The sequence below is a fragment of the Vipera berus genome (assembly GCF_964194415.1).
Source record: "Vipera berus genome assembly, chromosome: 1".
Classification (NCBI taxonomy): Eukaryota; Metazoa; Chordata; class Lepidosauria; order Squamata; family Viperidae; genus Vipera; species Vipera berus.
This window is the reverse complement of record NC_138202.1, coordinates 307,553,242-307,565,926: the sequence shown is the minus strand read 5'-3', so window position 1 is coordinate 307,565,926 and position 12,685 is coordinate 307,553,242. Positions and strand designations below refer to the sequence as shown.

The 12,685-nt window shown below is 42.7% G+C and overlaps 1 protein-coding gene across 3 annotated transcripts in view; it reads right to left on the bottom strand.

Moving 5' to 3' along the window:
* AIDA (axin interactor, dorsalization associated) overlaps window positions 1-12,685 on the bottom strand; it is a 30,411-nt gene that overhangs the window by 4,787 nt on the left and 12,939 nt on the right. For all 3 annotated transcript variants that reach the window (XM_081312636.1, XM_081312638.1, XM_081312637.1), the window contains exons 3-7: window positions 9,104-9,157; window positions 4,838-4,892; window positions 3,727-3,790; window positions 3,159-3,265; window positions 597-608 (exon numbers count right to left, since the gene is read on the bottom strand). In XM_081312636.1, coding sequence (XP_081168762.1) covers window positions 597-608; window positions 3,159-3,265; window positions 3,727-3,790; window positions 4,838-4,892; window positions 9,104-9,157 — 292 coding nt within the window. The remainder of the gene's footprint in view (window positions 1-596; window positions 609-3,158; window positions 3,266-3,726; window positions 3,791-4,837; window positions 4,893-9,103; window positions 9,158-12,685) is intronic.

The following is a 12,685-nucleotide window of genomic DNA, read 5'->3' as shown; positions in this document are numbered from 1 at the left end:
CTAAGCACATTGATTTGTGCTTTAGATTGTAAGCCGCCCTGAGTCTTCGGAGAAGGGCGGGATATAAATAGGAATTAAAAAAAAATGATTTTTTTTATGATGTAACCCAAATTCTTTAGTATCATCACTGCTGGAATATAAGACATAAAATCCAAAATTGGTCTTCTAGATTATAAGTCTACAATCCACTGCCATTGGCTATGATGGCTGGGGCACTGGGAATGAAAGTCCAAAACATCACTGCTCACTCTTGAAGTAAACAGTATGTCACATACAGGAGTAATCTGCATAAACTATTATAGTGTATTAAAGTAAGCTTACATTTCTGATAGAAAAAACTTTCTACAATCTTCACACATGCCAACTGATTTTTTAAAAGATGGATTTTCTCCATATCAAAAGCAATTCAGAAACCTGTACAATTTGATTCTGTGCATATAGGATGGACATTCATTGTGTACCATTTATTTGGGGAAAAATAAGAGCTAGATGGCAGATGTTAGCAATGTAACATATTTACAATGTTAAATAATAAAACAACAGCAATATGATTATCTTAATAAACAGCAACTATTAGCATTAGAACATTATCATACCTTCATTGGCTCCTGGATTAGATGAATGATGTATGTAGCACATGGTTACACAATGGAGCCATGCAAGTAGAAGATAAGACAAGACCATGAATGATTAGGCAGCAAAATAATGCAATATGGGATCCGTGAAGAGAAATAGATTGTACAATGAAGTACGTACAATGGAAGTTACACTGTCAGCAAAACAGTCTAGTATCATATGTGTAAGCTATTTCAAACTTCATCTGCACATTTTTAAATGGCATCATCTCAGCACTATAGTATTTCAACCATTAGAAAATTCTATTTATCCACTTTAGTCAGCATACAAATGTCAGGTTTGTACCCAATTATTCTCATCTGGAGAACTGAATGATGCGTGTGGGTTCATGGCAAAGTCTACTCATATAATATATGAATATATCCCCAAAACAGGATTTCTTGGGACTTAAACTTGTGTTGGAAGATTAGCTGTTTCATACATGACAATGAACATACTGTAGAAAATAGTAACTATCATTTATTGCGCTAAATCTAGTATTGCATAAAAAGACTTTCAACAGAACTAGTATAAAGTTTATCTACTCTTCCTCTTTTAGCTTCATAAGATCTTAAAGATCTCACCAGTTCTCTAGAATACATTTGGTCAGTGGAAAGCCAATCGCAAGGGGTGTTGACCTCCACTAGTGCTGTTTCACTGTCGGATTGATCTATGGCACTTCCGAAAAAACATTTACTGTTGTTCAAAATTGGTCCAATTTTAGTGCTTTCATCTCTGCCCCCCCCCCTTCAAGATTTTAAATCGAGTCTGAAAACCTCCAGCTATTGGCTACATATGACCAAAAGAAATATGCAGTTCCTGGCCACATCAGGCTTTTACTTCAAGCCTCTATTTTTTATCAGCAACTGATTGCAAATAACAGTTTTTCCTTTCCAGAGCTTTTATAAAATTGTTAAAATGCACAACTGGGGCTACTTTTAAACCACGATTGTTGCATGGAGTATGTTTTGGGGTAAAGTGGGGGAATTGTAGAAGAAAATCTTTTCACCAATACAGAGCCCCTCTCTTAAAAAAAATCACCCATGCTTTTTTGCCTTATCTATGCTAACATGTAGCCCTGATCAACTTTCTTGCAATCAATTTGGCACTTAAGCCAAATTATCAGAGATCTGTATCCAAAGAGGAAAAAGTACTTTGGGGTGAGTGTAGGGTGCATTCATTGCACCTGTCAGTACCTCTCAGAGAAGCAATGCACATTAGCCATGCTTAAATCATACCCTTTCATTTTTTGTGCTTAGCAAAGATCTATAATCAATAAACTTATTTAATCACTGGCTAATAATAATTATGAAGCACCAATTTCCATAGAGACTATGCACTGATAAAATGGTAAACTTCAAATCCTATCTGAATTTGAGAGCTGACAAAATATTAGTATGGATTTTCATAAAGCAAGCCTTCTTGATATTGGGCAGGTTTTTCTAAAAAAAACACTCCATGATTTCTGCTTTGCTCTCTGTCTTTCACCTTACCTCCAGAAGATGAAGGACAATAGTTAACAATAATGGCATGTCATACAATCTCAGCACATAGGCATTATATCGTGTTTTCCCCAAAAGTAAGACCTCCTTCCAAAATAAGCCCTAGTTTTATTTTTTGGGGTGGGCCTAACATAAGCCGTACACCAAAAATAAGCCGTAGTTTGGGGGCAAGGGAGATGCCCAAAAATCAAGCTAGGGTGGGGGGTGGAGCTGCCCCATGCGCTCTGCACCCGCTTACCATGGCAGCCAGGCCTCCCATGAATCGACATGTGCCTCACCTTGCCGGTCCACTTCTTCTGCGGTGACCCCAGGCCTGCATTTTGCTTCCAGAAAGGCCTCTGCTGCCATGAACCGAGCTACAGATTCAATCCTCTGTCAATCTGGAGCTCCATTCTCAGCTGCAGAGGCATTTCTTTTGGCCGCAAAAGTGGGCTGCTTGGGCGGGGCTGTTGGTGCCGCCACGGCAAGGTGAGACTGTGGAAAAGACATCCCCCGAAAATAAGACCTGGCACCTTTTTGGAGGCAAAGAAAAAAAAATAAGACTGGGTCTTATTTTAGGGAAAACATGGTAGCAGTGGCATGCTGAGCTTCTCTTTACTCAGAAAGAGGTTTAGCTAACAAACATAGAGTTGCAGATTCCCCCCCTCCAAATAACTCTTGCATATTGTTGGAGAGACAAGAAGATGAAAAGAGGCCCGGAAAAGAAAAACTTACGAGAAACATTTGAAGGTACTGGGTATTTTAACCTGGAAACAGAAGACTTTATAGAGATTTAACAGCTATGTTCAAATATCTGTAGAAGATGGGGCAAAACTATTCCAGAACGCAAAACTAGAAACAATGGATTTAAAGTACAAGAAATAGATTTTAATTGGACAACAGATAAAAACATTGTAACAGCAGGAGGTAGCTGCGGCTAGAGTGAATTCCTGCACCAGTCAGTGATTGGATTAGATTACCTTTAAGGCCCCTTCCAGTCCTTGCATTTTCTGTTTCTAAAACTGTAATTCCAACATTCTCATTCTCAGTTTGGCCTCTTACCTGGGACTCTGGCAGGAAATGCATCTGGAGATCCTGCTCCAGCTCCACCTTCCTCCTCATCTTCTTCAAATTCTAAATCTTCCTCTTCACCAGGTGCTAAGATTTTCCTTTTTAAAAAGAGAAATTGAGTTAGATAGGAATCACCAATATATCTGAATGTAACACTGGGAATATTTATGGCCTCCTATTCAAATATTAGAAGCTTAAAATTGAATGGCAGAATTTTTACATTCCACAAACCTGTATTTTGCAATTTTTTAATATAACTTTATTTTTTTTATAGAACACAAAGACAAAAACTAACGTATATAATTGGTCAGAAAGAAGGCGAGACAGAGAGAAAGAATAAAGAGAAAGACAGGCTAGGAGTGCAGAAAACAAACTATAGAAAAACAGTATAAAAGCAAAGTGACTTCTAACTTCTACAAAAGATATAAATAAAACTTGAAATTCAACTTTTAATATAGAGCTATAGGATTCAGTGATAGGTAAAAACTATTGATGCTTTAAAAAATGGAAATTTTGCAATTTCTGACACTGGTTCTTTCTGCATGCAATTCTTCCATACCTTGGTGGAACGGGCTGAACATCAAAAGGAAATTCTTTATTATAGGTAAGAATACTCTTTAAGACTGTAAGAAAAGACAGTAATAATTACCATCAAAATTCTGTATAATTATATAAAAAGAGTAGGGCTTAATCCTTGTAGTCACAGTAAGAAAGCAGTAAGTCCTTATTAGATTTTCCATACATTAACACGATTACTTAAATTAGCAAATGTTAAATATGAGACTTCTATATGAGCCGTAGTGGTGCAGTGGTTAGAATGCAGTGTTGCAGGTTAATTTTGCTGACTGCCAGCACTTCAATTCTGAACAGCTCCAGGTTGACTCAGCTTTCCATCCTTCCAAGGACGGTAAAATGAGGACCCAGATTGTTGGGTGCAATATGCTGACTCTGTAAACTGCTTAGAGAGAGCTTTAAAGCAATGTGAAGTGTTATGTAAGTCCAAGTGCTACTGCTATTAAGTAAAAGTGATTAGAAAAACATTAGATGTCTGTCCTAAAAGGGTAAATTTAACTTAGTCAATATCTATGACTAATATTATGCAGGAACAAATTAGTTCATATGCAATTAAGAAATTCAGAGAATTATAGTTCTCATATATACTAAGTACATTTGTATATACTAAGTATATAATGACTGTGTGTGTGTATCAAATTAAGACCATTCACCTAAAAAAACCCAAAGCTATATAATGTCACAGCAACAGTACATATCCAATGCATCAAACACACCAAGATCAACAAGGAAGCAATTATGGTCTCCTTCGTCGTTACCACCCTCTTCACCTCGATTGACATTGACATTGACCTGGCTAAACAAATCATAAACCAACTACTCACCAAACACCATACACACAATGCGGATGCCTTTATAGAACACTCCATGTCCACAGAAACCATGTACAGAAATGTAAAAAAGATACTATATAGATTGAGTTTCATAAAGTATAATGTAATTATTTGCAAGGGAAAGGCACTCTGTTGTATAAAACCTGAAGTTATACAGATTGGTAAAATCCATTTTTCTGGTGGGGGGTATTTCTTTAATACTTTTTCCATTGTAACTATTATACCACCATTTCTTAGTGTAATTAAAAACATGGAAATACTTACTTGATTCTAGTTTCTTCAGATCTTCCAGCTTAAATTCTTCCTGGGACTGGGTAGACTATAAGAAAAACAATATTTAACATATGCAGTTATTATTAATTGCTATATTGTAGTGAGTTACAACAGTTAAACAGTGGCAGTTTTGCAGACCTCAGGGATAAAATGTGAGACTATAAACAATTAAAAATTCCATCATAATTGAGTATAAAACATCACACACACTGTTCGCCTATTAACCTAATCAAGGGGATATCATGGTTCAGAGACCCTCAACATGAATTTGATTTGAACTGAGGAGGCATTCCAAAAGACCACCTGCCTCCAAACTTCATTTCCTTTCACTGCCCTAAAATGGGGAATGACTAGCAGTTTTTTTTCAATTAGATCAAATATACTAGGCCAAATGCAATGGAAGAATGTGGTCCTGCAGATAAACTGGTCCCATATCAGAGGCCCATAGCACCAGTATAGTGGGCTCCCACTGGGGAAGGCACAAGTTGCCTCATTGTGAACCAAGTACCACTTCCAAGTTGTCTTTAAAGGCAGTGTCACATAGAGCACATTGCAGTAGTTTTAACGGGGTGACAAGTATATGAGTCACTGTAGCAATGTCCTCCTGCCCCAGATAGGGCTACAACCGATACAACAGCCAAAACTGGGCAAAGACTTCCCTGGTTATGACTTCTGTCTGCTGTTCCAGCAGAAACCACAAGTTCAGGAGGACCCATTTAGAGGTACTACTGGAACAGATAGTGTCTTGATGGACAAAGAGTAATCCTGAATCTCAAAGTCTCCAGGAAGACAGTACTTAATTACCAGCCTGATCTGGGATAATGATGTAAAGCTGAATATCTTCAGTCCATTGATGATGCTGGATCCCAAACCATTAGATAACACATAGTGATAACTTACTATATAAATGTTAAAACGGGAGGAGGGGGGGGAAGTCATCCCTATGGGATTCCACAAGAGTGCAGCCACAGACTCCTCTCCTCTCCTCCCCTTCCTACTGACTGGAATAATCTATTATGAAAGGAGCAGAATAATTGCAAAACACTGCTCCAGTTGTGCCTTTCTGGAGTTGGGATATGGTAAAAAAGATTGCCGGCGGATAACACCCAGGGGAAGGGCCTTCTCAGTGGGTGCGCCTGCCCTTTGGAACCAGCTGCCAGTGGAGCTTAGGACTGCCCCCGACCTCCGTTCATTCCGCCGGGACCTGAAGACCTGGCTCTTCGAGCTCTCTGGCCCAGGCTGAGAATTTTAATTTTAATTTTAACTGGGGTTTTTATTTGTTCAGGGATTGATATAAATTTTTTAATTGTTTTTAACTCTTGTATTTTTCGTTTTAATCACCCTGTAAACCGCCCTGAGTCTTCGGGAAAGGGCGGTATATAAATATAATAAAATAAATAAATAAAATAAAAATAAAATAAATAATATACAGTCAGGGCCAAAATTGTTGGCACCCCAGAAATTTTTCCAGAAAATCAAGTATTTCTCACAGAAAAGTATTGCAGGAACACATGTTTTGCTATACATAGGTTTATTCCCTTTGTGTGTATTGGAACACAACAAAAAAAGGGGGGGAAGCAAATTGGACATAATGTCAAACAAAACTCCAAAAATGGGCTGGACAAAATTATTGGCACTCTTAACTTAGTATTTGGTTGCACACCCTTTGGAAAAAATAACTGAAATCAGTCGCTTCTTATAACCATCAATAAGCTTCTTACACCTCTCACCCGGAATTTTGGACCACTCTTCCTTTGCAAACTGCTCCAGGTCTCTCTTATTGGAAGGGCGCCTTTTCCCAACAGCAATTTTAAGATCTCTCCACAGGTTGTCAGGACCCACCCCAAACCACGTCTTAGGAAGACAAAACTCTTGGAGCCAATTCCAGTCCAAAAAGAAATCTTTACTACGACATGCTTGGCTGTGGGAATACAAGACAGGATCTAATATTGTTCTACAAATTGAAACCTTATAAAGAGTTCCCTGTTCAACCCCCCTTCCCTAACCCCATTTGGTCAGCCCCCCCATCATTTACCTTTCGTGGGAAAAGGAACTTTGGATTTTTATGGTTATTGCTCTTACAAATTCAAAAGGAGACACAAGCCAGATACCTCCTATCCTAACCCTCCCTTTTGTTCCCCCAGTTCAAAAGACTTCTCTGAATCTTTGAAATGCCTAAGGCAGGCTGAATCCACATTCGTTCCTTCCTCCTCGAGAGATGGCAAAATCCATGGAATAATGTTTTAAACATACATTTATGAATATGATCTAAATGGATTCTGACACAGGTGTTCAATGGGATTCAGATCTGGACTCATTGCTGGCCACATCAGAACTCTCCAACGCTTTCTTGCCATCCATTTCTGGGTGCTTTTTGATGTATGTTTGGGGTCATTGTCCTGCTGGAAGACCCAAGATCTCGGACGCAAACCCAGCTTTCTGACACTGGGCTCTACAGTGTGACCCAAAACCCTTTGGTAATCCTCAGATTTCATGATGCCTTGCACACATTCAAGGCACCCAGTGCCAGAGGCAGCAAAACAACCCCAAAACATCATTGAACCTCCACCATATTTCACTGTAGGTACTGTGTACTTTTCTTTGTAGGCCTCATTTCGTTTTTGGTAAACAGTAGAATGATGTGCTTTACCAAAAAGCTCTATCTTGGTCTCATCTGTCCACAAGACGTTTTCCCAGAAGGATTTTGGCTTACTCAAGTACATTTTGGCAAACTGTAATCTTGCTTTTTTATGTCTCTGTGTCAGCAGTGGGGTCCTCCTGGGTCTCTTGCCATAGCGTTTCATTTCATTTAAATGTCGACAGATAGTTCGCGCTGACACTGATGCTCCCTGAGCCTGCAGGACAGCTTGCATTCCTTTGGAACTTGTTTGGGGCTGCTTATCCACCATCCGGACTATCCTGCGTTGCAACCTTTCATCAATTTTTCTCTTCCGTCCACGACCAGGGAGATTAGCTACAGTGCCATGGTTTGCAAACTTCTTGATAATGTTGCGCACTGTGGACAAAGGCAAATCTAGATCTCTGGAGATGGACTTGTAACCTTTAGATTGTTGATATTTGTCCACAATTTTGGTTCTCAAGTCATCAGACAGTTCTCGTCTCCTCTTTCTGTTGTCCATGCTTAGTGTGGCACACACAGACACACAATGCAAAGACTAAGTGAACTTATCTCCTTTTTATCTGCTTTCAGGTGTGATTTTTATATTGCCCACACCTGTTACTTGCCCCAGGTGAATTTAAAGGAGCATCACATGCTTGAAACAATCTTGTTTATCCACAATTTTGAAAGGGTGCCAATAATTTTGTCCAGCCCATTTTTGAAGTTTTGTTTGACATTGTCCAATTTGCTTTTTTCCTCCCTTTTTTGTTGTGTTCCAAAACACACAAAAGGAATAAACCTGTGTATAGCAAAACATGAGTTCCTGCAATACTTTTCTGTGAGAAATACTTGATTTTCTGGAAAAATTTCTGGGGTGCCAACAATTTTGGCCATGACTGTATGTTGGGATATGGTAATATCTCCCTCTCTCTCTCTCTATCTAATATATCTATATCTATATCTATATCTATATCTATCTCTATCTATCTATCTATCTATCTATCTATCTATCTATCTATCTATCTATCTATCTATCTATCTATCTATCTATATGATGGATGAATGGATGAATGAATGAAAGGAAAAATGAAGCCAGATTTCATATTCATTTTTGACCAGCTTCAAAATACACCTTTGGTAACAAAAAACAACAACATTTGGTAACAAAAAACCCCCATTATTCTCTGGTGCAGGGGTAGGCAACCTCAGCTGTTTTATGACTCGTGCACTTCAACTCCCAGAGTCATAAAACAGCCGAGGCTGCCTACCCCTGCTCTGGTGGATACAACTGAGAACAGTATTTTTGTCAATATTACGACTTGATAGAAGATGGGAAGAAGATAACCATTATAAACTTTCAAGTTGTTTGAATGAAAAGATTAGAGAAACCAGTATAAACTAGCATTTTATATTGTTCCAAAGTCAAGTTCTTTTTAAAGATTCATATTATAAACCATTGTTTAATTTTTCTATTCTCTTGGACCCAGACACTGTAATAAATCACACACAACAGAAAGATGAGTGAGACTAGAATACATGCCCCTGAGTCAGATTTTTTACAAAGAGTGTTTTTAAGCTTTTAATATTTAATGAAATCCATAAAGAAACCAGAAATCACAGGTAAAACAGAATTATACCTGCAAAGCTGCACTCCTGAGTTCCAAGCATGTTGCAATCTTAGCTAAAGTTTTCTGCAACACAGGAAAGACAGATTAATTTGATGCTGTTGTATTAATATTTTTATATGAAAAGTAAACAAAAATAACTGTTAACGATATATGCTGAGGGAGCAGCAACTCAATAGGTAGAACAGAAACAAGAAAACCAAGTCCTTGACATAGCGTCTCGAGGCAGCAAACAGAAAAATCAAAAGTGCACACCCAAAAGTTGCTTGTTACATTAAGGTTTCCTATGGGTTCCCATACACAGGCATAAATACGTTCATTTTTTTAATGCAACCAGCACTGCGATATAAAAGATCTGGAAACAGAATGCCATTATGGAGACATACATATTCATACATTACTGCGAATCTATATATACAAAAGCAGAAACTCTCATTTATTGTACAGTAAGGATGAAGATACTATTTTTCCTCTATCATATTCTCACCTGCATATCCCTTACAATGAAGCAGAGGTAAATGAGCTTTCAGCCCACTGTCCTTTTCCAGTTTAGCAAGTATGCTTAAGAGATTGTATGTTCGCCTTTTAAAAAAAAATTACTGCTCCTTGAATTTGGCAAATACCCTTTGTTGTGAACCAGAAAGTTTTAGGATATATTAAAAGGCACTTTAATTTAATTTAATATTTGCATTTGTATACCGCCCTTTCCCTGAGGACTCAGGGCGGTTTACAGGGAATTAAAATCAAAACATACAAAAGTTAAAACCAATTTAAAAAGCATTAAATTCACCCTGTACATTAAAACCCCAGTTAAAATTTTCCCCTCAGCCTGGGCCCGAGAGCTCAAAGAGCCAGGTCTTCAGGCCCCGGCGGAATGATCGGAGGTCGGGAGCAGTCCTCAGCTCTACTGGCAGCTGGTTCCAGAGGGCAGGCGCTCCCACTGAGAAGGCCCTATCCCTGGGTGTCACCCGCCGGCAATCTCTCACCGGCGGAACCCTGAGCAGACCCTCCCTGTGGGAGCGCACTGGGCGAAGGGCGTTTGATGCCGGCAGCAGGTGTTCCCTCAAATAACCCGGACCCAGGCCATATAGGGCTTTATAGGTGATAACCAGCACCTTGAATTTCACCCGGAGGGCAACCGGAAGCCAATGCAGCTCGCGGAGTAGAGGTGTTACATGGGAGTATCGGGAAACCCCCATTACAACTCGCGCGGCCGCATTCTGCACCAGTTGAAGCCTCCGAGTGGTCTTCAAGGGCAGCCCCATGTAGAGAGCGTTACAGTAGTCCAAACGGGAGGTCACAAGCGCATGAGTGACTGTGCGTAGGGCGTCTCGGTCCAGATAGGGACGCAACTGGCGCACCAGGCGAACCTGTGCAAAAGCCCCCCTGGTCACGGCTCCTATGTGATCTTCAAAATTGAGCCGTGAATCCAGGAGGACGCCCAAGTTGCGAGCCCTATCAACGGGGGGTAACACCTCACCCCCCATCATTAGAGGTGGAATAACTTGGTTAACCCGAGACGCCGATATGCACAGCCACTCAGTCTTGGCGGGATTGAGACGAAGCCTGTTTCTCCCCATCCAGACCTGGACCGCCTCCAGGCACCGGGACATCACGGAGAGGGCATCACTGGGTTGGTTCGGGGTGGAAAGAAAAAGTTGGGTATCATCAGCATACTGGTGATACCCCACCCCAAAACCACGAATGATCTCGCCCAGCGGCTTCATGTAGATGTTGAACAGGAGGGGCGAGAGAACCGACCCCTGAGGGACTCCACAAATGAGAGACCTCGGGGCGGATCTCTGCCCTCCTGTCAACACCGACTGCGAGCGGCCCTGGAGGTAGGAGGAGAACCACCGTAAGACGGTGCCTCCCACTCCCAACCCCCTGAGACGCCGCAGCAGGATACCATGGTCGATGGTATCGAAAGCCGCTGAGAGATCTAATAGGACCAGGACAGAGGAGCAACCCCTGTCCCTAGCCCTCCAGAGATCATTCACCAGCGCGACCAATGCCGTCTCCGTGCTGTGTCCGGGCCTGAAGCCCGATTGGTACGGGTCCAGATAATCAGTTTCCTCCAGGAACAGAGGGAGCTGATGCGCCACCACACTCTCAACAACCTTCGCCAGGAAGCGAAGGTTGGAGACTGGACGATAGTTGTTTAAAACAGCCGGGTCCAAAGCAGGCTTCTTGAGGAGGGGTCTCACCACCGCCTCCTTCAAGGCGGCAGGGAAGACACCCTCCTTCAAAGAAGCAGTTATCACTGCATGGAACCAGCCTCGTGTTCCCTCCCGAGCCGCATAAGCTAGCCAGGAGGGGCACGGATCCAACAAACAGGTGGTGGAGCTCAGTCTCCCCATGATCCTGTCCACATCATCAGGGGAAACAGGGTCGAACTCAGTCCAGATAACGTGCTCAAGACCGCCTGATTCCTCCACATCAGACTCTGCCCAGTCAGAGTCCAAGCCGGTCCGGATCTGAGCGATTTTGTCCGTCAGATGATGACTAAACTCCTCGGCTCGTCCCTGCAAGGGATCCTCCCTCACCTCCTGGTTAAGGAGGGAGCGAGTCACCCTAAACAGGGCGGCCGGGCGATTATCTGCGGACGCGATAAGGGCGGCAAAGTAGTTAGACTTCGCCGTCCTTATCGCCGCAAGATAAGACCTTATGAAGGTTCTTAACTGCAATCGGTCGGATTCGGATCGGCTGGATCTCCAACCGCTCTCTAGACCTCGTCTCCGACGCTTCATCTCCCGGAGCTCCACAGAGAACCATGGAGCCCAACGGGATCTGCGCCGAGTCAGAGGTCGCATGGGTACAACACAGTCGAGTGCCCTGGTGGCGGCCGTTTCCCAGGCCTCCACCAGAGCATCGACTGGGCTGTGGGTAAGGGTGATAGGTATCGGCCCAAGCGCCCTCTGGAACCGATCCGGGTCCATTAGGCGCCTGGGGCGGAACCACCTGGTCGGTTCCGCCGCCCAGCGGCGGGGGATGGCATGACGGAAAACCAGCCTCAGGAGGTGATGATCTGACCATGACAGAGGGGTGATGGACGGAGAACCCCCTCCCAGATCATCCAACCACTGTCCAGACAGGAACACCAGGTCGAGAGTATGATCCCCCTCGTGAGTAGGGCCCTCAATAACCTGGGTCAGGCCCATGGCTGTCATGGAAGCCATGAACTCCCGAGCTAACTCCGACGACCCCCCCAGTGATGGCAGGTTGAAGTCACCCAGGACTATAAGCCTGGGGAACTCCACCGCCAACCCTGAGAGGGTGTCGAGCAGCTCAGGCAGGGCTGTTGCCACACAGCTGGGCGCCAGGTATGTGAGCAACAAGCCCAACTGAACCCGAGGACCACATCTCAAGAGGAGGGATTCACTCCCGGCCATCTGGACAATGGTGGCCTCCCGGGGACACAAAGTCTCCCGAATAACCACTACCACCCCACCACCCCTGCCCTGAGCCCGTGGCTGGTGCAGCACCCGGAAACCTGGCGGGCATAACTCGGTGAGAGGCACCCCTCCCTCCGAACCCAACCAAGTTTCCGTGATGCACGCTAGATCCGCACATTCCTCCTCGATCAGATCACGG